This window comes from Gopherus flavomarginatus, chromosome 19 (assembly GCF_025201925.1).
Source record: "Gopherus flavomarginatus isolate rGopFla2 chromosome 19, rGopFla2.mat.asm, whole genome shotgun sequence".
In the NCBI taxonomy this organism is placed as follows: Eukaryota; Metazoa; Chordata; order Testudines; family Testudinidae; genus Gopherus; species Gopherus flavomarginatus.
In genome coordinates this window covers 21,555,870-21,583,170 of record NC_066635.1, presented here as the reverse complement: position 1 = coordinate 21,583,170, position 27,301 = coordinate 21,555,870, and the positions used below count along the sequence as shown (strand labels likewise).

Genomic DNA, 27,301 nt, shown 5'->3' with positions numbered 1-27,301 from the left:
CATTGTACCTACTCATTTGCGTTAGTGTTTCATTTTCTAGCCTATATTGCACTTTTTGTTTCCCATAACATCAAATGTTTTGGGAATATAATACAGTAGATTAGACTTTTGGAAATCAAGCAGTTATCAAACCACAGAAATGACAGTCCTTGGCTCTGAATGTTGGAGCCAGTGAAGTCTGTATCACAGTAGAGAGTTCTCAGTGTGACTGGAAGTCTGCTTTTTATAGATCTATCAGTCTGTAGCTTTTGTTAACCTTAGGCAGTTTGAGACAGAAAATGCTCATGTTTTATACAGCACTGTTTGACAGACTAGTTTACTATGTAATCAAAGAACACTCATTTTGTTTTATTAGGTGTTCTGAATGAAAAGCTGGTGGGTTATAAGTAGCTAAAAAGCATGTGGGGGAAATATAAATGTATTTTAATGTAGAATAAATATTTTCAGTACCACTTAGTGGTAAGTGATCTATTTACGCAGTGCAGTTATAGCTGTACATTTGTTTACATTCTACTCTGGAATATCCCATTAATTCACAGACTTGATATAATAGATACTTGAAAAAAAGTGACTGAACTTCTGCTTTGTTTTGAAATAATTCTCATGTTTGATGCATTTCAGGTAAGATAGTTTCTATTACAGATTCCCTCTCCTCTTATCTCTGTCCAGATCCACTTTTCTTGGTATTGCATTGCCTATCAGCTGTCCCACAGTTGGTAGTGTAAAGCATACCCCGCTAAATCTTTTCATTAAATCTAAAGAGACCTTGATTGTGAACAATCCTGCTGTTAGCACATGGGCATTTGGAAGCATCATACATTTCTCTGGCTTCAACTCTCTCTCTGAATTCAGAGGTTTGATATACCACTTAGCATGTGTAGCCTTCACTCCATTATAATACTAAAAGTGCCCATTCATCTGGAAATGTTCCCAAATGAATTGGTGAGCCATTAATATGTATGCATTGCTTGGCATTAATATTGTGTTGTACTGATGCCAGCACAATAATTGCCATTGATTTCCATAAGGTGGCTACATGCAGTGTTGGCAGGTTTGAACTGTAGTTAAGCATTTCATATAAGCAGAGACATACTTGCTATTTATGCTGTATTGGGAGCCAAGATAACTGTAGCAAGCCATAGTATTAGTGAGTATGCAGAATAGTTTTTTAGTAGAGCTGATGTCTAGGGCAAATCAGTAGTGTGCACAGTAGTTCCTCAGAATCGTATTGGAATGCAATAATAAATCTATTTAAAACCGATAAGGCCGCAGATATCTGTCCCCATATCAGTCCATTAAGGACCAGTAGAGAAGGTTAAATGCCCAAAGCACCGGTTTAAGCTGGTGCTTCTTATTTTTATTACTGGAGACATTTTTTTAAACTATTTTTCTTTATCTGTGAATGAAGGATGAGTAGTTACTCAGTTGGAAGAGTGAGTTTGAGGTCCCAGGACTCCGAAAGGTTATTTTAATGGCAAACTTAAAACCTTAAAAAATAAACACAGAGCTAAATCAGTAATGAAATAGATGGGTAGTCTTTAACATGTGAAGACGGGTTGGTTATATGATAAAATATTTAAAAATAACCTCTTGTATTTGCCTTCTGAAGCGTGAGTCCAGTATTCTTTGCCTTACTGAAGAGTGAATTACTCCTAAACAGCATCTAAAATCCATCTCCTTTCCTTGTGGTAGGTGTCTGGGATGTTCACTTTTATAGGAGGAACAGAGAATCCTTGGTTCAGATCTTGACAGGTTAATTAAAAAAAACAAAAACAACTCCCACCCAACACTTTAACCCACCTTTTGTAAAGTGCATTGAGATCCTTGGATAAAAGATGCTACTTAATGAAAATATTGGTTATCTGTACACAAAAATGTGATGGGAAATAGCTATTTAGAATTAACTATATTTAGGCTGTGAATTTATCCTTTTTTTTTAAGTTGATGATCCCAACTGTGTGTGTTGAATGGAGATTATCCTTTATGTAGAGCCAGACTGCTCCAGTTTTAGCAAATAATTTATCATCCAGGAAGTTATTTAAAATATCAGACATCTGAATAAAAGTAGGACGTACATCTTGGAAGTAATGATATAATGGGGTGGGATGAATGTCTCCACCAAATGGAGATTGGAGTTTGCTGCTTGAATAGTAGATCAGAGATGACTGTTTTTTGATCTGTTAGAGAAACAGATTTTCTTTAAAGATATTACCTATGCAGGGTTCTCTTTTCCGGGGCTTACCTTATTGCTCGGCAGAATACCCTTAGTACTTCCTGTTATCCTTGAGGGCAGTGGTAGCAAGATAGAGCACAAGCCAGACAACCTGTTGGCCATTGTGCATCACCCCCTGCTTAAATATAAATGCTAACATTTGAACTTTTCATTCAGTTCCTTCTAGACCATGGTTAGGGAAGGAAGTCCCTGTTGGAGACTGCATTTCCGTATCACTCTGTTTTACCATCATTAGTTGTGTATCCTTGTTCGATTTAACCAAACATTCCATCAGTCTGGCTTGGCTACCTAAATTTTTTGAGGTGGTTGCTTCAGTCACTCTGGCATGTTCTTGTTCTTTGCTTGTCTGGGGCTTTGGTGCTTGCTCCATCACCTACTTCAATGTATCTGCCCTTTTTTTTTGATTTGGCAGTTCAGCACAGCATTCTTCTCGTATCACCAACATCTAAGTTAGGATGCTCCAGTGCCATATTTTTCTCAGGTTCTTGTCTAAGGCCTCTAAACTCAGCAACGTCTGTTCCTGCTCATTTGTCCCAGCACAGCCGTTCCATACATCCCCTTAAACATTGAAAACCGTTTCTGAGCTGGTCCACAAAACCACTGTCGTCCACTTTTTTTAAATCACTCCCAAAGTCCACTTACTCTCTTGTGTTCATTTCTCAACAAACAAGTTACTTTTGCCCCAGCATATTATGCACTCACCTCACTGAGCAACTGAATAATCTGTCATTCCTCACCTACATCTCATTACTCTCTTGTTCTGTGATATGTTGTGTTGTGTCCAGTACTAGTTGGTAAACTTCTTAGGGTAAAGATATTTTCTCTTCTATACTGGGAGACATTATCATGCTTTTAGGCATTGTTTAAATAGTTAATTTCTTACTTATTTAGTAGGATACTTATGGCGGATAGGCCCCAAATATTATACTACTTTGACTTCCCTATTGTTGGGAATGCATCTCTGTGGTAGAAAATACAATCAGCCTCTGAAATGAAGGCTGCAGAAGCCTAAAAATAATGTATTTTAAAAAATGATCAAAAGAAAATTCACTCAAGAATCTGAATTTCTAAATCACATAGCACTTGGTAGTAGCTGGAAGGTTGGCTGCCATAATGCTGGTTTTTGAAGAATGAGATAGAATTAGTGTGTAAAATTGGTGTATTATGAGAAGGAATTGAGGGATAGAAACAACCTTGTAAAATGTTTTGATCCTGTTGAAGCAAAGCTAAGATGTTGTCCTTAACTTAACACGATGTGCCTAGTTATTAGAGTTTGTGGGTCATGGCCCTATTTCAAGCACTTACAAGTGCGTAGGTGCAACAGAATAATTTGTGAAAGGCAGATGTTTGGTGTGACAGTAACAGAATTTTGTATTATGTAGCAGGCCATTCTAAGAGTGACTGTTTAATTTAATTCCTACCATAGCTGGTAGTTAAGTACAGCATTTCGCGTATCACAGAGTGACTGGCCTTGCTATTGTAGTGTATTTCCCATGGCTGATTGCTCTTTATATGACTAATTGGCAGCATGTAGGCTATTTGATCCTATAGTCAGATGTCAACTGACATTTCGTCTGAGACTTAACATTTAGGCAGGACTAGTCAAATGTTCAGTCCCGTGTGGAAGATTATTGCTGTGGTGTGCACACAGGAAAAACCTTAACCCATGACTGGAGTACAGTGAGAAATAGCTATAAATTATATTGAGCAAATTCCTATTAACTAAATCATTAGTGCTTTTGCCAAATATCTGTGTCCCAAAGAGGTGAGAAGCATGCTTGGCCAAGAAATTATAACTAATGTATGGCAAGTTAATTTTCAGATTGGTTAATCAGAAGACGATAGGTATATGAGCTGTCATGCTTACGTACCTATACTTGGGACTCAGGTCATAAATGTGTGTTTAAATGGAACTAATAGACATAGAGCAAGAGAGTTTGAATTGATAATCCATTTGAATTGCTGCCATTTCTAGGAGGCAGGGGGAGTGTTCACAGGGTCCTTATTGAAATTGTTCTTCCAGGGTGTTAAAATAATTGTCAACTCATTAAGATTATTCTCTGCAGATGTTAATTCATTACAGAGAACAATTTCATAAACCAAAAGAAATCTAGGCTATATAACTAGAGTTATAGATTATTGATGGCCGCAATTGTTAATCTTGGATATCTGAGTTGCGCTTTGCTTTTTAAAAAATGAATGTGTTCTAAATGGAAATATTTTGTTCTGTACCAGACCCTTGATTTGGGCTGGGACTTCATCCACATCCTCATCCTGAGACACCTCCTGAATATCAGGGGTTAAAACACAGTGAGTTTTGATGGACTTAATGCCTAATATTCCCTTCCTAAATGTATGTTTTTAGCTTTCAGAAGACCTGGAATGTTTTATTAGCATTTTCTATCTTCTACTAGTCCTTGCTGGGAAAACCCTGAATTAGTTGATTCAGAAGTATCACAGGCAAAAAGAGGGACTGGAGACTGAAATGCAAGGCATGCAAAGAAAAAAATGTTTGAATGGATGTTCATGTGACTCTAGCAGAATATATGGTAAATTTGTTTTGCATGTTGTTCCTCTAAAACGAGTAGAAGCATAGGCTGGAACAATTGCTCTGTAATGATTTTGTGATCTGTTTTAAAAATGTGAAAGCTTTTATAAATTTTAAAAATGAAGTTTTCAAAAACAGCTTTATTAGGTCAGTTTTATTCTTGAATGTTAGGTCTGTAACACATTGGGTCACTATACTTTTCGGTTTTGAATACTTTTATCTTATGCTCTGTTTAGCAGGTCAACCCAAAGACCACAAATTGAGGGAATGACGGAGGATGTGAATAGTTCTGCTCCTCAGCAAAATAATTCAAAAGGTTTCTTTATGTATCGCAACTTGGAGTTTATATTCTTCATGCTGTCCAAAAATATGGTTGATACCAGATGTATAGTAGAGAAATGTATTGTGAATTTAGATGGTGATGTGAGCTAATTCAGCTGTTCTGTATAGGGAACTTGTATTGGTGGAACATTGAAAGATGTTTGAGTTCGAGGTAAATTTAGTACTCTGTATGGTTGGTCAACCTAAAGCCAGCACTGTGCAAAGTGTTCCTTACAGGACACAAACTAGATATGACTTTTGACCAGATGGGAAAAATCTCCTTGTGAAACATTTAATCTACTCATCTGATTGGTGAAAAGGATTCATCAGTCCTAGATTAAGGCTACCAATCTAGGGTTAATAAAGTTAATCTGAAGTAATGATTCTTACTAGCTATCTTATTTGGCTGCCAAAACACCTCAAACACCCTTTTCTAGGAATAGTGGTTAAGGAAAAGCTACATAACTGCCTTGGTTTATGGAAGAAAGCTCTAGTTTAACTGTTTAAACAACCATAGGAAACAACACAGGTGTACCTGTAAAAGGAAAATCTTGGTGTATTTTTCCCATCTTAAATCTTACTGTTGTGTTTTAGCACCACATCCAAACTTGTATCTGCAGTAGGGATACAAATTATGAAGAAATTTGGAAGATAACTCATGTCACCAGTGTGAGCAAAAGTTGGTGCATATGGAGGATTAGAGCCTTAGTGTGGTGTCAAACAAACAGCAGTGTGTAAGGGCAAGATCCAAGTATTAGATTATGCTGAAATGGTTAGAGTTTAAATACACTGGGGAAAGCATAATTAAAGATGACTCTTGGTTGTTCTGTATTAATAAACAATATTGCCCCACAAAGATACAATGTACAAATAATATTGTGACCTAGGGACCCCTCAGCACCAACTGGGAGAGGGAATCTCCTTCCATAACTGACACAGTCACTGCCCCAACTTGCTGTTGTCATAACCTGAATCTGAAAGGTGTTGTGTAAGGTATCTGGTGCAAATTGGTAACATGCTAGTCGTTAATATTATTATGTGATGTATGTCTGGGCAGTGTTTAAAGAACTACAGAACTGTGCTGGAAATGCGTTCCTAAAATGTGTTGACAGATGGTGCCTAAGCCCAGTCTGTCACAGACAAAAGAAGGTGGTTTTGTGGGCTTGACTATCTCCAAAGTAAATTAAGCAAGGTGAGACCAAAGACAGTGAAAGCATGTTTACAAGTAAGGTAAACAAAGCCATCAGGTGAGCAAATCAGGGAATATGACCACTAATTTAAATAAAATAGATTCTCTCCAAATAAATTGTCTGAACTCTAGAGCACAGACAGGTTGAAGTTTCATTTAAGACTTGTTTCAGATATACAGTTTAAAAAATTTAAACATTATGGGAATTGATATTTAGGGATGAACTTAGACAAAATTGGGAAATTCAGCTAGGTGTTTAAACTTTTGGATAGGTGTTCTATGGAGTGAGGGGCTTGAGCTAAGGTTAACGGGTTGTTGGAGGGGAGAGGATTGGAAATACACCTCTACCCCTATATAATGCCACCCGATATAACACAAATTCGGATATAACGTGGTGAAGCAGTGCTCCGGGGGGGCTGCGCACTCCAGTGGATCAAAGCAAGTTTGATATAATGCAGTTTCACCTATAACACGGTAAGATTTCTTGGCTCCCAAGGACAGCGTTATATCGAGATAGAGGTGCATTACAGAGTTTGTAATCTTGATCCATTGCCACTTGCCACAGTTTCTCAGAAACAAGTAAATGAAATCCTTGGCCATACTGTATTAGTAACCACAAGGGACGTATGGGCTGCCTTCAGATTGGGCAGAAGACAAGAGTGGTCATGCAAACTGCAAAAAACAGCCCAGGTTTCTCAAGTTCCTATGTACAAAAAAATATGTACGTCTGATCCAACGCTCTCTGGCACCAGCCACCCTTCAGACAGTTGAGAAGGAGTGTCCAAATAACTGTGGCATTGCAGTGTTTACTTTGATTTTTAAGTGATATTAAACTAACCGCTTTTTAGATTCCTCTTGCTTATTTGGAGAAGGAACAGTCACTACCATGGGACAACTAAAGGGCTTCCTATTTCTGAAGGGAACAATTTCAGTTGAAAGGATATTGCTTCACAGGGAATTCTGGAATATTTGGTCTTTAGTTCTGTGATGAATAAATAACTAGCATTAGCTGCTTGTTGGATTCTGTCATGAGTTGCCATTTTTGTACAAAGAAAACTGCATAGTTTGAGTTGCTAATTCTGTGAAATTGTCAGTTTTAACTGTTCATATTTTTGCTCTATGGATGGAATATCATGCACCAACCATTCTGTTTGCCAGTGGAGAGTAGATATTGGAACTTGAGAAAACTTGCTATGTAACAGAGTGAGACAATTGAAATAGAATTTCAAGAGTTGAAGTGCAGTATGATCTGATGGTAGGCTCCTCGGTTGCCTAAACTGTCAACCTGATAACTGAAATATATAGTTGAGATCTTATGGAAAATCTGGTACATTACACTTCTGTTAAAGCACAAGAGAGGAATTACTGCCAGTGCCACAGCTTGTTATAACTTCCGCTTGTCTAGTGTCTTCCACCCAAAGAACACAAAGCATTTTACAAACAATGAATTCTCATCATGCCTCTGTGAAGTGACATTGATCCCATTTTATGGGTGGGGAAAAAAGATTTGATGAAGGTTGCAAAGCAGATATGTGAGGGCCAGGAATAGAACCTAGGTCTCCTGGCTCTCAGTACTCTTTCTGTAAGTACTTTCCCATTCTTCATCCGTCAGAATGATGGAAATTAATTGGAATGCACAAGTACTTTAATTAGCACACAGAGTTTGCAATATAAGTATTGTGCTCCAAATATTCTAAATGTTGTTTGGTGTAACTGGAAGAATTCTAGAAGAAATTATGACTGGTTTAGTTGGAAGACTTTATTAAGAAGACACACAGCAAGAACCACTATCAAAGAAAAAAGGCAGCTTGTATTGTCATGAAATATTTTCAGTCGTCTAAATAGAGAAAGAGAAAATATGTACGTTAGGATTGCCAACTTTCTAATCACACAAAACTGAGCATGCTTGTCCTGCCCCACCCGTTCCCTGAGGCCCTGCCCTGTCCTGCTCCTTCTTTGAGGCTGCCCCCCCATTCACTCCATCTCCCCTCACTCCCTCGCTCTCCCCTACCCTCACTCACTTTCACTGGGCTGGGGCAGGCGGATGGGATGCAGGAGGGGATGAGGGCTCTGGCTGAGGGTGCAGACTCTGGAGTAGGGCTGTGGATGAGGGGGTTGGAGTGCAGGAGGAGGCTTTGGGCTGGGGCCAAGGGGTTCAGCGTGTGGGAGGGAACTCAGGGTTGGGAGAGGGGATTGAGGTATGGGGTGCAGGAGGGGGCTCAGTGCTGGGACAGGGGGTTGGGATGCAGGATCTGGGAGGGATTTAGGATGTGGGAGAGATTTAAGGTGCGGGAGGGGGTTGGGGTGCGGGAGGGGGTTTGGGATGTGGGCTCCAGCTGGGTGGCTCTTACCTCAGGTGGCTTGTGGTCGGTGGCGCAGCGGGGCTAAGGCATGCTCCATGCGGCTCCCAGAAATGGCAGCATGTCCCCCCTTCGGCTCCTAGGTGGAAATGTGGCCACATAGCTCTGCATGCTGCCTGCAGGTGCCACCCCCACAGCTCCCATTGGCCAGGGTTCCCGGCCAATAGAAGCTACAAAGCCGGTGCTCGAGGCTAGGGCAGCACGCCAAGCCCCCGTGGCTGCCCCTGCGTCTAGGAGCAGGACATTCCCGCCACTTCCAGGAGCTGCGCAGAGCCACGGCAGGCAGGGAGCCTGCCTTAGCCCCGCTGCTCTGCCAACCTGACTTTTAGTGTCCTGGTCAGTGATGCCATAGCTGTCAGGGTCCCTTTTCAACTGGGCGTTCCTTTCGAAAACCAGATGCCTGGCAACCCTAATGTACATGTTTAGCTGACTTAGTGTATTGCCTTCCTGGAAAAAAACATTGTGGTTTGTAGAGGACACACATGCTCCAACACAACAAAACAAATGGGAATTTCCTGTAATTTAATCTGCTGCTTCAGTATTGGTTGGTTGTTGGTGGGAGTTAGCCCTTAGTTCCAACAGACTCGATTAACTTTCCAAGAAACTTGCTTCAAGATGCAAACATCTGTAATGCTTCTTTCAATGCTCTGAGCTGGAGAAAAAGCACCTTGATTGCCTTTATGCATAGCTAAAGGGGGTGACTAACATGAACACTTCCAAAAGGTTAATTGGCCTGCCTCTGTGTTGAACAAACATTAAAATACCTAGTGCATCTTAAATGTAACTTATTCTTGCAAGTGAATAGAAATTACGATCCTTTTAGAAAACAAACTCCAGGAATTAGAATACAAATACTACTTGACAATAATTTGATGTGTTAGCGCTCTTATGTAAGCTTTCGTTTTTCAGTCTTGTAATTCATGATACCAGCTGAAATGTCTGGGGTCTTTGAGGAATAGTTTTACTGTATTTTGTTCTCAAACACAGGAATACAAATTTTCAGCATTAAGCAATTCACCCTAAACTTGGTTTGGTTTTCAATGGTTAAAATGTGGTGTGTTTAGTATTTGGCAGTTTCAAACCAGCAATTATAAATTATTGTAATTAAAAAACATAAGTAGTTGAGTATCTTACTTTTTCTCATTTGTGTAATGCCTGTAGAATTTAGAAGTCTGAACCCATAAGAGGTTATGTACTGTGCTTTTTGATTGTCACACTTAAGCAAGTCAGGTCCCTTGCTCTGAGTCTGATCCAGTGCTCATTGAAGTCACTAGAAAGGCTTCCACCGACTGCACTGGGCTTTGACTCAGGCTTTGACATAGCACATCAAAGCACAATTTTTAAATGCCCTTTCTTGCTGAGAGTTCAGTGTACCATCAAACGTTTACTCGTCGTCTGTGAACACCTGACAAATCACTTCATAGTTTCATAGAAGTTCTTGACAGTATGCTCAGATTCAATATATGTGAAGATTTTAATATAAGCACAAAAAAGTGACTAATTTCACAGCTACTGTTTTGCTGTATAGTGCCCCTTCTGACTTCTTTTGTCACTAGTATACGTACAGGCAAACTGTGTATAAATCTGCTTCCGAATGTGCCTTATCCTGTATGGTATGCTACGTCCCTCTCCTACTTCAAACACCTCAAAAACCACCTCTTCCAACTAATTTTCAACTCCCTCCTCCCCACTCTTATGTTAACTTGAGTTCCATTATATAGGGATTGAATGTATTGTCCCCCTTAAGAAGAACCATAACTTTATTTTGTGTGTGCTTTTCTCCCTCTCACTTGTTACCTCCTCTTAGCTCCCCCTGACTCCTCATGCATTCTGTCTACTGTTACCCAGTTAGAATGCAAACTCTGAGACAAGGGCTGAGTTTTGACTGTATATAAATGCTATGGAACACATATGGCGCTATAGCCATATGTTAGAAAACTAAAAATGAATCAATATAGAAATCTGAGTGCTGCAGTACACTGTTACCAATGCATACAATTTGTGTAGGCTGTTGGTACAGATGAGCAGACTTTCTCTTAGGTTAAAAAAGAATCTTTGGTGCATAAAAAGTCCACGTTCTTATTTCCACACTTAAAAGCAGGAAAGATTGCAGTCAGGCTCGTGAAGGGTATGCACCGTTTACGGTTGGGGGTTAGCTAGCTAATCAGCCTTTGAATAACTCTTACCCTATATTCAGACTGGGAGTCCCAGTTCCAAATGAGTTGGAAGAGGTCAGAAGTTTGGAAACTCTCACTAGGGCTGCCATATCAAATTGCAGCCTTGAGGTGAGATGCTTAACTCCATGTCTGGAGCATGCCTCAGCCAATGACTCGTTGGGGAGATAATTTCCAGAAGTATACAAGGAGCCTGGATTAAGTACCCTGCAAGTACGATAGTACATTTGGGTATCCAGTTTATTCCAGGCATTTGGCAAACTGATGTGTGATTCTTGATTGACCTTCAGTTTTTCAAGTGGCAGGAGCAATGCTTGTTTGACCAAGGAGCAGGGAACCTTAGTTTGAAATCCCTCTTACAGGGGATTGGCTGGCTCTGGAAAATCTTAGGACACCTTTTGCCTTGTAACTAGATCAAATTTGACCTAGGATGTTAAAAAACAACAAATGCCATCTAATGGCTGATTGGTTGGACCATTGTCTAGTTGAAGAGGTAGCCAAATATGGGGTGGACACCTGATTGGTCCTTTGTTAATGTAGAGTTGGCTAAGGTACTGAATAGATATTAAGGCTATAGGGACAATGTGAATGACGGTCACACTGTTACTCTCTTTGCCATGCATTTTGTATGGCTAGAGATTCAGTCTTTGATTTGTCTGGCAATCTTCATGAGAACTTTTACAATTTTAAAAGTAAAATCTTTAATGCCTGTTGTATAAAGACTTAGGAACATCAGTTATTACACCAAAATGTAGTAATTTTGAGTAAGGTCATTTCAGTTAATTGAAAATCTAATACTACATTTGGTTAGTGTAAGGGTTTTTTGGTTGGTTGGTTTTGTTTTGAAGGCCCTATCTTGTCATTACCCTAAATGAGATTTATTGTGCTTTTCTTTCAGGAAATGTCCAACTCTGTCTTCTTGGTAATGGAGGTATGTGTTTGTGTATGTTTCTGTTTAACTGGATTTGAATTAGTCTTCATTTACAAAAGTGCTATAAAAATGGATTGACTAAGCAGATATAACTGCAATATAACCTTGGCTGGCTGAAATTTATAAATCTGAAAGCTGGATCATTAATTGCATATGCACTGTTAAAGACAACAGTAATTGTATGTGTTCTATAAATTATGCAGTGTTTCTGTTCACAATACCATAATTCTTAACAGAATGTTTCCATTACACACCAGAATTAATAACTATGAATAATTAACAAAAATAATATTCAAGTCAAACAGATGGAAAAGATTTTCTAGATTTTATTAGGAAAAAACATATAAGAAATAAAAATTAACATTTAATGAATGGAGTGAACATTCAGACATCTACATTTTGAATACCAGCCTTTCCTTTCTTTTCAACAGTATTGCAATGGTGGAGACTTGGCAGATTACTTACAAGGTATTTGATTACCATGTTTCTCTATTAGTTTACTGTCATGCTAAAAGTATTCTACAGTTGTAAAATCCATCAGTATTTCTTTTTTGCTTCTGATGTACATATTTTTGTGTATTTGTGTAATATCTCTAATGTAATTTCATAAATGTTGACACTGAACGTGGTCATTGAATGTCCTGCTTTTCAAATTTCACTGTTACAGTAAAGCAACTAATGTTGAATATCTGAGGTGATTTCTGTTTTAAACAAACTCTAGATATGTGGCACCCAGTTTGTTAATCAACTCAGTTTCCAAACGTAAGGAGGTGCTTGTGCCTCGAGGAGGATTTAATGAGGCTATGTTTTGGGGACTGACTTTCCTTTTTGGTTTATTGCTTAGCATTCAAGACTCCCCAGAACAGAAAGCAATGGGAAAAACTGTTACAATCCTGTATGTGAGGGCAATACAATTTACTGTTTCTGGTTAAGTAACAGGATATTTGAGTTTATTTTGTGATGCCCAAGCACATAGGAAATCAGAGATTTGAGCTCCTATATGGCTGAATTAGGAGAAAATGCTGTAAGATGGTGAAACTTACTATTAATGTTAGGTCAGGAAGTTATGGTTTTTTGGTTAGCAACATGGATCACTGTATGAACCCAATGAAATCCCATCAGTTGCTCCACTTTCTGATATAAAGTTACACTGCCACCATCTGTTTCTACTGAATAGTCTTTCCAGTGAAATTTCCCAATGAAATTAATAGTCAGCAAGTTTAAAACAAAAGGACCTATTTCTTCACACAACACACAGTCAACCTGTGGAACTCATTGCCAGAGGATGTTGTGATGGCCAAGACTATAACAGGGTTCAAAAAAGAATTAGATAAGTTCATGGAGGATAGGTCCATCAATGGCTATTAGCCATGATGGTCAGGGATGTCCCTAGTCTCTGTTTGCCAGAAGCTGGAAATGAGTGCCAGGGGATGGATCACATTCTGTTCATTCCCTCTGGGGCACCTGGCACTGGCCACTGTTGGAAGACAGGATACTGGCAAGACCGGCGCTAGGGTTTTGAGCGCCCTAGGCGGATGGCAATTTCACCGCCCCGCGCGCTGGTCCCACGGCTCCGGTGGAGCTGCCGCAGTGGTGCCTGCGGGTGGTCCAGTGCTCTGCGGCTCCGGTGGAGCTGCCGCAGTAGTGTCTACGGGAGGTCCACCGGAGCCACGTGAGCAGCCGACCGTTCGCAGGCACAACTGTGGCAGCTCCACGAGAGCTGCCTGCCGCCCCCTCCGGACACCCTGGGCTGCCGGCGGCCGCGGCGGCGCCCTGACCCAGGGGACACCCTGGGCCAGGGGACCCCCGCCCCTGGGCTGCCGGCTGCCGGGGCGGCGCCCTGACCCAGGGGGCCCCCGGCCCTGGGCTGCCAGCTGCTGCCGGCAGCTCAGACTCCCTCTCTGTCGCAACAGCAGCAGCTGCTCAACCATTTAAAAAAAATTTGGGGGCGTTTTTTGGTGCCCTCAAATCTCAGCGCCCTAGGCAACCGCCTAGTCCGCCTAAATGGTTGCACCGGACCTGGATACTGGGCTAGATGGACCATTGATCTTGACCCTGTATGGCTGTATTTATGTTTGGTAGCTGTTCTGAAATCTCATGGAAGAAGTATTCCAACTCCTATATTTGTTATGTTATAACACACACCTCCAAGTATTTGGAAACCAACTTCTTATTTCTCCTTGCAGCTTCAGGTTTTGCATTTGTATAAAAGTTGTCCTTTATCCATTATAAATGTTTCTTTTAATGCTAACTCTACCAAAAGCTAATAAAATAAGTGATCAATCTATAAGAGTTCTGTCCATGCCTTTTGTCCTTATCCTGAAACAGTTGAATTTAAAACATTCCATTATTTGTAGAGTTGAAAGAAGAAAAGTTCTACTCTAACACTTTGGTAACATGATGCACATTTTTGTCAGATTATATTCTAAATCTGAGTCTGTGGTGCCGCTGACCTTGTTTTGATTCTTCCCACTCCCTTTTCTAGGAATTGCATCTAGAAATTTGCTGAATTACTTGGATAATGAGGCTTTGTGGAAAAAAGGCACTTTTGTTTTAGTAGTGAGAGATTTCACCCTCCTGCATGCCTCTGCCCAGGGCAATGACACAAATTTCAAAATCATGACTTGAGTTCATTTTTGAACAAAGTCTTCTCTTTGGGGAGAAATAAATCATTCTTCCTGGAAAGTTTTTTTTTTTTTAAATCCTTGTCACATTCTTTATATCTTTTTGTGTGGAATGGATTTTTGTTTACTAACAGCTGCTGTTACTGCATCTGTGTATACTAAGGGCCTGATCTAGCTTCCATTGAAATGATTGGAAAAACTAAACTTATGGTCTGATCGAACTGCCCTTGAAGTCAATTGGTTTTTTTTTTTTAAAAAGCTACATATTTTCCCATACTGCACGGTATATTCCTGCACAAGTCATCTAACACCTTTCTAAGAGCTACACAAAAACATTGGTTTATTTTCTTTGAAGCACAGCTGTCATATAGGAATGTTATTTCCAGCATAATTTAGCTGCTTGTATGGAATGTAACTTAATGAAAAGAGAGAACAGATTTAGGGTTTACTATTGACAGCATGGTCTTGCACATCTCTTATACTTGTGCAATTCTAAGTAAATGTTTAGTAAACTGTTTTCCTGTTGCTTGCCTCCTGTAGTTCTGTAGTTTTTAGATGGCTCAGAACAGCATTCTGCAGTGACGATGACAAGCTTTACAATCAAAATGCCACAAAGCTGAGTAGACTATTGTAAATACACATAACTCAAAAATATCACTAGTACTAAAGCTGTGGAAATGCATATTGAATGTGTAATTGGGGATTATGCATTTATAGAAAAGCTTTAAAATACCATTGTTATTAATTGAATGCAGGAATGTTACCTGTTTGGCTTTCTTTCAGACTTTCAGTGCAGCTCAGTGGTGTTAGATTTATTCCAGTTTGCTCAAGATAAATACAGGTGGTATTTACTTTCTCATGTGTTTTTTAAATATATGTATTTTCAGCTAAAGGAACACTTAGTGAAGACACCATCCGAGTTTTCCTCCAGCAGATTGCAGCTGCTATGCGTATCCTACATAGTAAGGGAATAATTCATAGGGATCTTAAACCGCAGAACATCTTGTTGTCTTACGCAAGTCGTAGGAAGTCAAGCGTCAGTGGCATACGAATCAAAATAGGTAAATTCTTTTTTTCCTTAAAAGGTAAACTTCAAATACAGTGAAATCCACTCAGTTGCGACTTTATAGTGCAGTAGAACGAAAGGTTCTGCTTTAGGAGTTTATGTTCATTACATTGCTGCAAATCACACACAAACCTGGAGAATAGAAATCTATGCTAGAAGATGGGTCCCTAGTATTAAGAAAATTAAATTATAATGAACTTTTTGGTTAAATTTTATCAAACAGGTATCTTGAAGAAACAGTTATAAAATGCTGATTAATGGTTCTAATATTAAACTATTTTAATTGAGAGACCATAAATCTTTGGTTTGCTGTAGTTTTAAAAACTTGCTTAATTTTTAGCCCATTTCAGAATGTGTGAGAATCAGCAGTTTGTTCATAATTCAGAGTGTGCTTGTGGTGTGAGGACTCCTAAGACTTCTTTTTAAAAAGGTTCTAGATGTAGTTTTTGGTGTATTTTTGGTAGGAAGGGGTTTGGCATTGTAATTGACATGGGATATGAACTGTTTCGACCTTACCCTGACTGAATTTCTGAAAAAGTTCTATCTCAAGGAATTAGGGCAGTGAGTTTCCATTGAAACAGACATTTTGTATTTAATTTGTTTCTTTTATGATGCATTCTGTTGTTGAAAATGAGGTATCTGATGTATATGTCCCATTCCAATAAATTCATTCCTGTCTTCTAATCAGTACAGAAAAGGCAAAATTACTCCCTTTGCCACCATATTTGACAATTCTCCAACCTTCTTGTTTGTGCAGAAAGGTTCAGGCATCTGAAATTTAAATTTCCAAACTTTTACCTGAGTGATTTTAATTAAGCAGACTGTGTATTCATCACTCTTAATGAACCATTTATATTTAGCTACTGTCTTTAATCCTTTCCTGCTGATGCCAAAAGGGTAGTCTGCAGCTGGAGAGTTGGCTGAGTAGCAATTTGTACAAATGCTGCTGCTATTTCTTGGCTTGCTGTTAGGGAGGCTGGTGCATTGCTCCTGTTTGCTTCTCTTTGAGTTTATACGCAGCCTTCTGCTACTCCACTAAGCTGGCATTTTATGACAATGCTGCACGCACTTTTCACTCTTAACTTGTGATTACAGTAGATAACGAAAGATAAATCCATTATAGACTGCATAGGTTTAAGCATTATTTTTCTTTTCAATGACGTGTGTTTCTTTAAACAGCTGATTTTGGTTTTGCTCGTTACCTGCATAGTAACATGATGGCTGCCACTTTGTGTGGGTCCCCTATGTATATGGTGAGTGACAGTATTTTAAACTACATTCTGTATTTGATACATTGCTATCAAAGAAATAGGATTTGGAGACAGGCGAGTGCATGCTATTTAACGAGGATGATGTTAAGGGGAGCATACAGTTTACCTTTCTACTATCTCTTCAGCATTTGCTGTTTTGAGGCCCGGAGGTCATGATTGTTAAAATGAGGGGAAAACTGAACATTTCTTTAGCAGTGCAGTGAAGAAATATTCTGGTAAATTAAAACTGGCCATGGTATCTGTGTTGATATTATGGGTTATGAGACATGTTGGTTCTTGCATACTTCTTGATGCACTAGAAACTAATCTGTAAGCTTACATACTCGTTGCCTTTATACTTGTTGGCATTATCTTCTGAAGTAGGGCATTGCCTGATTCCCAGTTTCTGTGGAATAAGAACGGTCATGGAGTGGGAGAAAGGGAAAATGGCTAGAATGCAAACATTGGAAGAAGACTTGGAGTAAACAAACAATTATTTCAGTAGTTGGAATGAAAATGTCATTTATGTATTTTCCCTTCATACTCATAACTCCAGATAGCAATTTCACTTTAATTGCCTTTTGTCTTTCTGAGGCAGTGTGGCTTAGTGGATAAAATACTGGACTGTGACTCAGGAGACCTGAATTCTGTTTTTGGCCGTCCCACTAGCCTGTGGGGTAACCTTGGAGAAGTCATTCCACCTATAGGTTCCTCAGTTTCCCCATCTGTACAGTGGTAGTGATGATACTTACTGCTTTCTTTGTAAAGCACTTGAGATATTCTGATAAAAAAGCACTGTATAAGAATGAGGTATTAATCATTTGGCATGCCTCCATGCATACAAATTGCCTCCTTTTCCTATATTAATACCACCAAGATTTACTTTTTTTCTCTCCAAGAATGCAGGTGTTCAGAGTTTAAAAAGTAAACAGTCTGGTGTCTGAAATCATACAGTGGTACAGGCTAAAATGTTAATTTTTATCTTATCAAAATATTGACCTTGTTGCAGTAAACTGGACATTCTATTACTGCAGTTTGATTTGTGGGCTGATCCTGCTGCAGTGAGGTAAATATTAACGATTTGATTTGTAACATTGTGGCTGCCGGTTTTTCACAATCCCTTCTGTAACTTTCCTGTATTTTCCAGGCTCCTGAGGTTATTATGTCGCAACACTACGATGCTAAGGCAGACCTGTGGAGTATAGGAACTGTGATTTATCAGTGTCTTGTTGGGAAGCCACCTTTTCAGGTAAGACTTACTTTCCCTGCCTCTCATTTGATTGGTTATTTTCATCTGACAGAAGCAAATGAATCCACGTGGCTGTGGAACTGCCAGCCAGCCATGAGGATTAGGATTCATAATGTCATCTTAGTCTGTTTTTGTTATTGCTCCAAGGAAGGGTGGCTCATGCTCAGTCCTTTTGAGATCTGAATGTGTAGTCTGGGATGCATGTGCCTAAGAATGCTCAGTAAAGTTAGTTCTGAGCTCATATCTCCCTTATGATACTGTAAGCCTCTTTACGCATATGCACTTGAATTGGCCAAGTCTCCTTTTTTGTGCGCATGTGCATAAACACGTGGGAAGGCTATTCTCACTGCTGAAGTGAGTTTTTAAACAAAGTCACATTTTTATTTGACAGGCCAATAGTCCTCAAGACTTGAGAATGTTTTATGAAAAAAACAGGAATCTGATTCCTAGGTATGTATATTTTGTATAGTAATTTTATATCTATAGAAATCAAGTGATTTGATGGTTACATCTTTTTTAAAAATACAGTTACAATTTCCCAAAGTGACTATATAAAGAAGGAACCACCTCACCCAAAACATCTGCTGTATGTGTCTGTCAAATCATATCTGCTGACTTCAGTTACAAATATATTTTTACTACTCCTGTTAGTTCTGCATAGCCAGTACAACTTCTGGTTGTAGTCTGGTTGTAGCAAGCCAGCCCGGGCTGGGGTGAGTGGGAACAGCAGAATTGTTAATTAAGTTCCATTTTCAGAGTGTTTTACTGATGAACAAACCAGAAAGAGCACCCAGCTTGACTCTCAGATCTCCGCTTCAGTTTGCAGGGCTGACAGACAACAGTTGGGTTTTTTTGGTTTGTTTTTTTTTTAAAGCAGGTTTGGTGTATAAATCATGGAGACAAACAGGGACTATGTGCTGCTTTGGGAACTGTTTCAGAGCATAACACATTGTGAAGTTCTTCATCTTGGCTTTATTTTGTTTTTCATTTGTTTTTGTAGTCTGAACTGTGACATCAAAATGCCAAATCAAAGGGTGTCTCCCCACTTCTACTAACCTACAATAAGGCACTTACTAGCTACTGGTGTATATTTGACACCCTTCCAGAGATCAAGGCAAAGAGTTTCAAAAGTAACTAGTGATTTTTGGGTGCCTCAGTTTTTGGGTGCCCAACTGAAGACATATTAAAGGGGCCTGTTTTTCTAAAAGTTTGGAGCACTACTCCCTTTCAAGTGCCTCAAGTTGAGCTGTCAAGGTGAGGTGTCCTAAATCACTAGTCATTTCTGAAAAACATGGCCCAACTGTATAGTTCTCATCCAAAGACTTTTAAAGGCAGAGCCTTTCCCAAATCTATATTTGCAGGAGGAGTCTCTTCACAAGTCTGGTTGTGGAGTTGAAATCTCCACTCAGAAATCTGAATAATCAGGAGAATACTGGGGAGAGGGGAATGGGTTTACCTTGATAAATTGAAATTAGAAGTCTTAGTTGGTTTACTCCAGGCTTATCAAGTATGAATTCCCCTTATGCCTGGCTTTAATTGCTGACCAGCTGAGTTCTTACAACCTTTGATTTGGGGCCACTGTTTCCCTCTTGACAATTGTATGAGTTAGCCACCCCACTTTCCTTTCCTTTGTGATGCCTTGACCTAGTAGGAATTGACATTTAATGTTGCTGTGTTGACTTGGGAGTAATGTAATGCCTGTGGCACATATTGTACCATCCTTTCACTGCCCATGCTGAGTCCAAATGTGTGTCCTGTGTAGGACAGTCAAGCATTTGTTGTGAAGATGCAGTATTGTTCCAGGATGTTCGTTTCCTGGGTAGGAATGTAATATTAATAGAAATTAATGCATATTTGATTCTCTTTCTCCTTGTATACAGTATTCCTAGGGAAACATCAGCATATCTGGCTGACCTGCTGTTGGCTTTACTTCAGAGAAACCAAAAAGATAGAATGGACTTCGGTATGTAATTTTTTCATAAACATTTCCAGGGGCCTTTTACTTTCTCTATTAACCCTGTTGTTTATGTACAGGTTCAGTATAATTTTCCAGTCATCTGATTTAATTGGGTGTAGACACAAGTGAAATTTTTTTCCCCTCACTCATCTCGGTGGACACAGGATACTCATCCACTAATCGTTAGATAATTAACATCACAGTCACCTAGCAGAAATGTCTTCATGTCTATATGAAAACAAATCAAATAAATCTATATCTATGACTTTGATTGGGTTGTTTTTAAAACCAATTATTAAATGTAGATTGGTGTCACTGATCACTTTCAACTGTGGTCTTTTTCTTCAGTGTTAATTTGTTGCAGTCAAGGGAAAACAAACATCTGAGAGTGGGCAACTTCTATTTTTAAATTGCTTCTTGCTGCTTGCTTCAGTGTTGGGTTCGTGCCCAAGAACAGTTGGTGTGGAGCAGCCAGTCATATTTTATTAGGTGGTAAACAACTACTTATGCTCTGCTTACGTAATCCATGATTATTTCTAAGAAATGGAATTTCATAAATAATCACTCTAAACATGAACAAACCTTATGCAACCTGTAAGCACTTAAATGTTGTTAATTAAAAAAGCAAAGCATTGAAATAGTAAGCTGGTGTACTATTTATAGCATTTCTTTTCTAATGCCTAGTTGTCCTCTGTAATTGTTGGGGAATGTTTCCAACTAAACCCTTGTTCTGCCAGGCCAGATTTATCTCTTGCTGACCAGCTGTCACATGGTAGCTGTGTGCAGAGGAGCTGTACTTTTCTGACTGGTTTGGTTTGCATACTGTTTTTGAATGGATACAGCTGCCTTCATTGTGCGATACCTTAAATTTAATTAAAAAAACAGGAGTACTTGTGGCACCTTAGAGACTAACACATTTATTTGAGCTTATGCTTATGCTCAAATAAATTTGTTAGTCTCTAAGGTGCCACAAGTACTCCTGTTCTTTTTGCGGATACAGACTAACACGGCTGCTACTCTTAAATTTCATGTTACAGTGATTTATAATTTGTTTTTAAAGTGCTCTTTTGTCTTTAGATTTGCTGAAAACATTTTCCATACCACTTTGATTAGAGAAATACAGCTTCCACGAAATGAGGATTCTCCCTTTGCTTTCCCATATAAAACACATACATGATGCTCTGTGTCAACACATCTGTTTTAACAGTGGTATATAGATCATGTCTGGTTTGAGCTCACACCTATATGATCTGTGTGTATATGTAGAAGGGGCATGAAGGACTGATGTAACACTAGCTTTGTTTGTGTTCGGCAGAGAATGAGTTCCCAAGTATCTATTACGCCTGGGATGATTTGTTTACAGATTTCTATATTTTTCTTATGATCAGAATTAGTGCTAGTAGAGAATTACCAAAGACTGTTAAAGCATAGGAGGAGCAGAAAATAATCCAGTCGGAAATGTAATAGACATGGCTGTGAGCTTATAAAATCTGAATGCTTTATGTGCTGCTTGTTCCCTACACAATAAATACAACTTTGTGGATTCTGCTTGTGGAACTATGCCATCACAACTTAACTGCACAAGCAAGCCTAGGTATTATATATCATTTATGCAAATACAGAAATTGAATCACAATTTGGCCTGTGTCATTCCTGTGTATGTGCAATGAGGAGGCCAGGGAGAATATTCACAATAGGCTTTTTAATTCTTCACTACATTCTTAAGGCTTTCTTCATATAAAAATATTTTTAATTCTTGCTGTGTTCTCCTAGTGGAGTTCTCGCAGGATATCTCAAAAAAACAAAAATACATTTTACCTAATTCAGACCAAAAAATCAATAACAGAATAGCTAAATTCCTGGTTCTGCAGTTTTTTACTACAGTGGTTAGTCTTGTTGAAATCAGTAACAGTATTCAGAGTAAGTGCTGCACCTAGTAGGAAGTTTTTCAGAATCTGGCCCTTAGCAGAATCTGGATAAAATACCACATACTGTATTGACTGTTTCAGAAGAAGTTGATTTGTAAATTTACATGGATTAAGAGAGAAGTCAACACATCACAAATGCTGATTTTTATGATACCAGTAAGTAACAATGCACAACTAATCTACAGCACAAAGTTATAAATCTTCTTCCTGATCAGATATTCTAATACAGATGAATTATTGAATTGATTAATGAAATGCAAACAGTACTAACCAAAGTGAGCATATAACTTAGCTGTCACCTAACGCCTTACTTTTGATTTGGGTTTTTTGGGGGCCACCTGAAATCCGATAGGGAAGCCCTGTTGTAGTGGGTGTTTCACTTGACTTTTCAGCACTGCCATCTGGGAATAGTGGCTGACAGTGGTTGCTGAAACACATTTGGGGGACCTGCAATAATGAGCTGTTCCCCCTGGTGCTGTTAAAGGAGCATTGGACTGTTTGTGGTGAGAATCCCATGTCTCCCTTTGCTGCAGGGGTGGGGTCTTTCTCAGCTCACTGACAGCCAAAAAAGGACTTTAAAGGGGGGTACATTAAATATGGTAAGAATGATTAATAAATGAATGAAGAGTGATCATTTGAATTGCTTGTGTTTTGCTAAAATATAAATAGCATTTGAAATCCTGCCTATCACAGCAGAACAGATTGGAACAGCAGGTGCTGTACCCAACCTCAAGAACACCTCATCCTCAGATAAAGTTAATCATTAGATTGCCAGTATTGAGCAACTATGCTCACTTCTTTGTATTGGGCTTTTGAAGAAAGTGCTGTTGCAGAAAGAGAGACTTGCTTAAGTCTAGTGAGCAGCATTGTTGTGTTTTTCCTTCTTAATTGTTCTAAGCAAATTGTAAGCTCACAAAGATCTAGAACTGTCTTGCTTAATTGATTCATTTTCCCTGTCTAATTAGCTGACGGTCTCTTCTGGAACTATAAAGTGCTATCAAACTGGATGTACTAAAGCAATTAAACATATCTTGGGGTACCCAGTTACTAATGACACATTCAGATGTTTCTGTTGTTGAAGCAATAACCAATGAATTGCTCCAGTTCATTGCACAAATTGTTGAGAAAAATTAAGTTAATTCCACTTTAAACTGTGAAACCAGCTACAGAGGCAGCGTGCTCTGCTCCTTGGGGAGTGGAACAGAGAATGCCTCATGCTGCTGTGGAGTAGCACTGATGAGTTCCAAATTAATTTGATTCAGTCGCTGGCCACAACATGAGGGTTTGCAAAAGGGGGAGTACTTAGTGGTAACAAAGGTAAGGGAGCTTCCCATCCTGATAAGCAACACAGAACTGAATTACTGTAGGGTTACTGAACCCCATCTGTTAGTGACTATGCAAACATTGCCCATTTGTACATATCGGTTATTTACTACCCTGACATTGAGTCATAAAATGTCCCTTAAACATCCAGTCTGATTCTCAGTGCAAGCCACTTCTTTAAAGCTATTGACTGTATTTCCTTTCCAAGTGTAATAGCAACAAATAGCCTGGAAGACTTTAATCTTTTATAAGCTTTTCAGCCTCTGGATGTGAAGTATTGATTCTGTGGAAGGGTAACCACTTATTTCCTTGTATGCTATAATGCAGATTCTAATATGATTTGTAAGTTGACGCACATTTGTTCTCACCTTTTGTTTTGCAGAAGCATTCTTCAACCACCCTTTCCTTGATCAGGTTTCAACAGTCAAAAAGTGTAAGTAGTTGCATTTTTCTACTTATTCTCATCAGTGAGGCATATTAGAAAAAAATATACTATTGAGTAGCATATTCTTTCTGAAACCTCTTCCACAGATCAGCAGTCATGCTCCAGTGAAATCTTTGAGTGTCATGTTTGGTTGAAATGTAGTTGCCATTTACGCATTTCGTAGGCATTTCAGCTAGTCTTAAGTAGCATTGTGTGAATGCATTTTGCAAGGACATGCTGTGTACTTACGAGCTCTGGAAGTGTTTATAAATTAAATCCAGCAGTGAGGAAATCATTGCATTTGTGTCAGTTAATTTGTTTGAAAATTCATCTAATCGAATCTCAATCCTCCCTTCCTCCTCCAGCTTGTCCTGTGCCAGTGCCCACATATGCAGGCTCAATATCTGGCAGTTCCTGTGGTAGTTCTCCTTGTCGTTTTGCTTCTCCTCCCGTAAGTTCTCTGTTTTGCTTCCAGAATAACCCTTATCAAAAACATATTCCTCAATTTGCTATTATGTGCGGGCTGAAATTGTCAAATCTTCTCTAACGTGTTTTAATTTCAGCTCTGATAGCCTAAACAGTTACCTTAAAAACAGGCAGAACAAGCAGTACTGCTGTCTTTTAGTGCAGCAGTTTTGTAAAGATTTTCAATCCTTTCCCATTCTTCATGCTTTTTTATAAAAGACTGTGCCAGATCATTATTTGTGCTGGTGTGAAATCCAACACAGTGAATGAGCTTCCCAGGTAATCCTTGGATAGCCTCTTTCTGGGCTCCTCCTAGGGTCCTTACGCTGGCAGAGACTGATGGCCATCAGTTCTCTAGCCCTTTTTGGAGTAAGTGCCACTGTCTCTTCCTGGGCCAATGAAGAATGGCGATCAAATGAATAACTTCAGGGTCAGTATCCATTACCTATCTGAATATGAAATTGTTCGTCTGAAATGGCACCTAAGCTGGCTTCAATATACGTTTCAAAAAAAGTTTTCTTTACAGACATATTTAGTAATAAGGTTCCTTGCCATATGAAAAGGGTCTCACAATTCAAATTAGTATTTTAAAAAGACTTTGGAGAATTTTTATAATTTAAATGCATATATTTTTCACCTTTACTTTTTTTCCCTATATTCTTTCCAGCTAGCTATGCGCAGGGTAGCATTCACCCTATTGTATTGTAAGCCTGCCCCCTAAAAGGAGATCCTGCATCGTGAACCATTTGGACTTATGATTCTCACTTTTTCTTCAGTCCTTGCCAGACATGCAGCATATTCAAGACGAAAACTTGTCTTCCCCACCATTGGGTCCTCCTAACTATCTTCAGGTATCCAAAGATTCTGCCAGCACCAGTAGCAAGAACTCTTCTTGTGACACAGATGATTTTGTTATGGTTCCACACAACATCTCTTCAGATCACTCATGTAAGAATCTTCTTTATTTTGATGCTTAAGAACACTTCCCACACTTGTTTTAAAAATATTTTTGTATCCTTTTGTTGGTTGCTCTTATTTTCTCCAAACCTATCTTAATTTATATTGGGAGCTTGTTTCTTGATATTTCATTGTGCTTTCTTTCCAACGAATACCCTTCTGTTTATTGCAGAATGTATTTCAACATTTGTAAAAGAGTGAGGATTGGGGGTGCACCAGAAGTAGAAGGGTTAGTTTCTGTGCACATAACCCAGCATCCTAGCTTTTATTCTGTGCTGCTTATCAGAGTGCTTAAGGGCAGTGATGGCACATGGTTGAAATTAGAGTCCTTTAATTTACAGAGAATTCTGATTTATTAACACTGGGGAAAAAAAGCCCATTGTGAATAAGAGATGCATAGAATCATTAGGTGTCCTAGCAGTTGAGGGTGAACATGCTGTAGCATGTGACTCGTAGACCAGCTAAATATTGCCAGTCAAGGTTATAAGGTTCAGTTTCTTGCCTTTCTTCCATCTACAGCAACTTACTGTCTCAAGCTAAGAAACAATGAAAGAGCAGACTTCACAACCATACAGTTTCACAGAAGGCTTATACTCAAGTATCAGAGGGGTAGCAGTGTTCGTCTGGATCTGTAAAAAGCAACAAAGAGTCCTATGTTACCTTATAGACTAACAGACGTATTGGAGCATAAGCTTTTGTGGGTGAATACCCACTTCGTCAGACGCGTGTGTCTGACGAAGTGGGTATTCACCCACGAAAGCTTATGCTCCAATACATCTATTAGTCTATAAGGTGCCACAGAACTCTTTAAGGCTTATACTGTACGCTGTGTTTCGTGGTACTCAGTGTTTTCATTTTGTTAAACTTGCATAATGGCAACATAAGCCATGGATGTTTAGTGTTTTGTTTTAATCACCTGCTTTCCCCATGCCACTGCAAAATGTCTCCATTTTTTAAAAATGTTGTGCAGTATCTTTGGTTCAGTTAAGTTGTTTTGTGTTCCAAGGAGTTTCTGGGGATCAGTGGTGTAGGTTTTGCAGTGCTAATATACTGTACTGTAACTAGTTACACTTTTCCTTAAATATTAGGATAATTTGGGAATAAAATCTTTCTGATATTACTTTTCAAAAACAGTCTGTTACAGAACCACTTTCTCTGTAACAGCTTAAGTTTGGGTTAGATTTGGGATATCTTTTGTGAAATTATCTGTGAAGCAGTTCATATTATTTCTTGCTGCTAATATGGCGATAGAGTATCTTCGTTTGCATGTATGTAAAGTGTAATAGACATTAAAAGGATTTCATATAAGAAAGAATATAGAAGATACATTTTCAGGACTTGACTAAATTATGGTGGTTTCAATTTATTCTCTGCCTTTTTCTGTAGATGATATGCCATTGGGAGCAGCTGGCAGACGGGCTTCGAGCGACTTCATGATGTGTGGAGGGTATATGTGCTGGGTTTTATCGAACTAAGTTTCATAGTCTAAAACTGATATTTTAGCACAACTTTACAGTTGTTGGATTTTGGCAGTGACTGGTTTAATTTTATATTGCTAAGTGTGGACTGTCCACTGGAAGATGAATATGCCCAGTAGGATATATTTAACTATTTAAATACACCTCTACCCCAATATAATGCTGTCCTCGGGAGCCAAAAAATCTTACCGCGTTATAGGTAAAACCGCGTTATATTGAACTTGCTTTGATCTGCCGGAGCACGCAGCTCCTCCCGCCCCCTGCCTCCCTGAGAGTGCTCCTTTACCGTGTTATGTCCGAATTCGTGTTATATTGGGTTGTGTTATATCGGGGTAGAGGTGTAGCTCGAGATCAGCAAGTTCTACAGAGAGCTAAATGTTTTTTTTCTTTTTACAGATAGTCCTTCATATTCTGTGACAATGTTTGTGGCTTCTTGTTTTAACAGGCAGTCACCATTAACCATTTCTGGAAGCTCAGGAACCTTACAGAAACCATCCTCAAGCTCCACCCGAAGTAGTTCTTCTGGTTCAGCTAACAGGTATGTTACTGAGTTGCTCTCACATCTTTTTAATGATTTCTCTGTTGCTGTAGGGTTTGGGTTTTTTTACTGCTGTTGCCTACTGGAAACTCATTTAGGATAGTGCTACTATCTAAGATATTTCTTTAGTATTTGCTATTAACTGTGTTTTAGCAGTAGAAGGTTGCTCAATTAACTTCTGGCTCAGATGCACCCAGTTAAGTTCCGTGAGAAAAGACAGAATTGGTGTTTGGCTTTTCGATTAATTCTAAATGTCACTAGCAGCATTAGGTATCCAGGCACAGCC

The 27,301-nt window shown here is 39.1% G+C and overlaps 1 protein-coding gene across 4 annotated transcripts in view; it reads left to right on the top strand.

Moving 5' to 3' along the window:
- The window catches only part of ULK2 (unc-51 like autophagy activating kinase 2), a 53,348-nt gene that overhangs the window by 4,643 nt on the left and 21,404 nt on the right, over nt 1-27,301 (top strand). For all 4 annotated transcript variants that reach the window (XM_050928775.1, XM_050928773.1, XM_050928776.1 and 1 more), the window contains 12 exons: nt 11,724-11,756; nt 12,188-12,224; nt 15,268-15,441; nt 16,626-16,699; nt 17,844-17,945; nt 18,337-18,395; nt 19,826-19,908; nt 23,536-23,586; nt 23,943-24,028; nt 24,819-24,990; nt 26,386-26,446; nt 26,923-27,015. In XM_050928775.1, the coding sequence (XP_050784732.1) occupies nt 11,724-11,756; nt 12,188-12,224; nt 15,268-15,441; nt 16,626-16,699; nt 17,844-17,945; nt 18,337-18,395; nt 19,826-19,908; nt 23,536-23,586; nt 23,943-24,028; nt 24,819-24,990; nt 26,386-26,446; nt 26,923-27,015 (1,025 nt within the window). The remainder of the gene's footprint in view (nt 1-11,723; nt 11,757-12,187; nt 12,225-15,267; nt 15,442-16,625; nt 16,700-17,843; nt 17,946-18,336; nt 18,396-19,825; nt 19,909-23,535; nt 23,587-23,942; nt 24,029-24,818; nt 24,991-26,385; nt 26,447-26,922; nt 27,016-27,301) is intronic.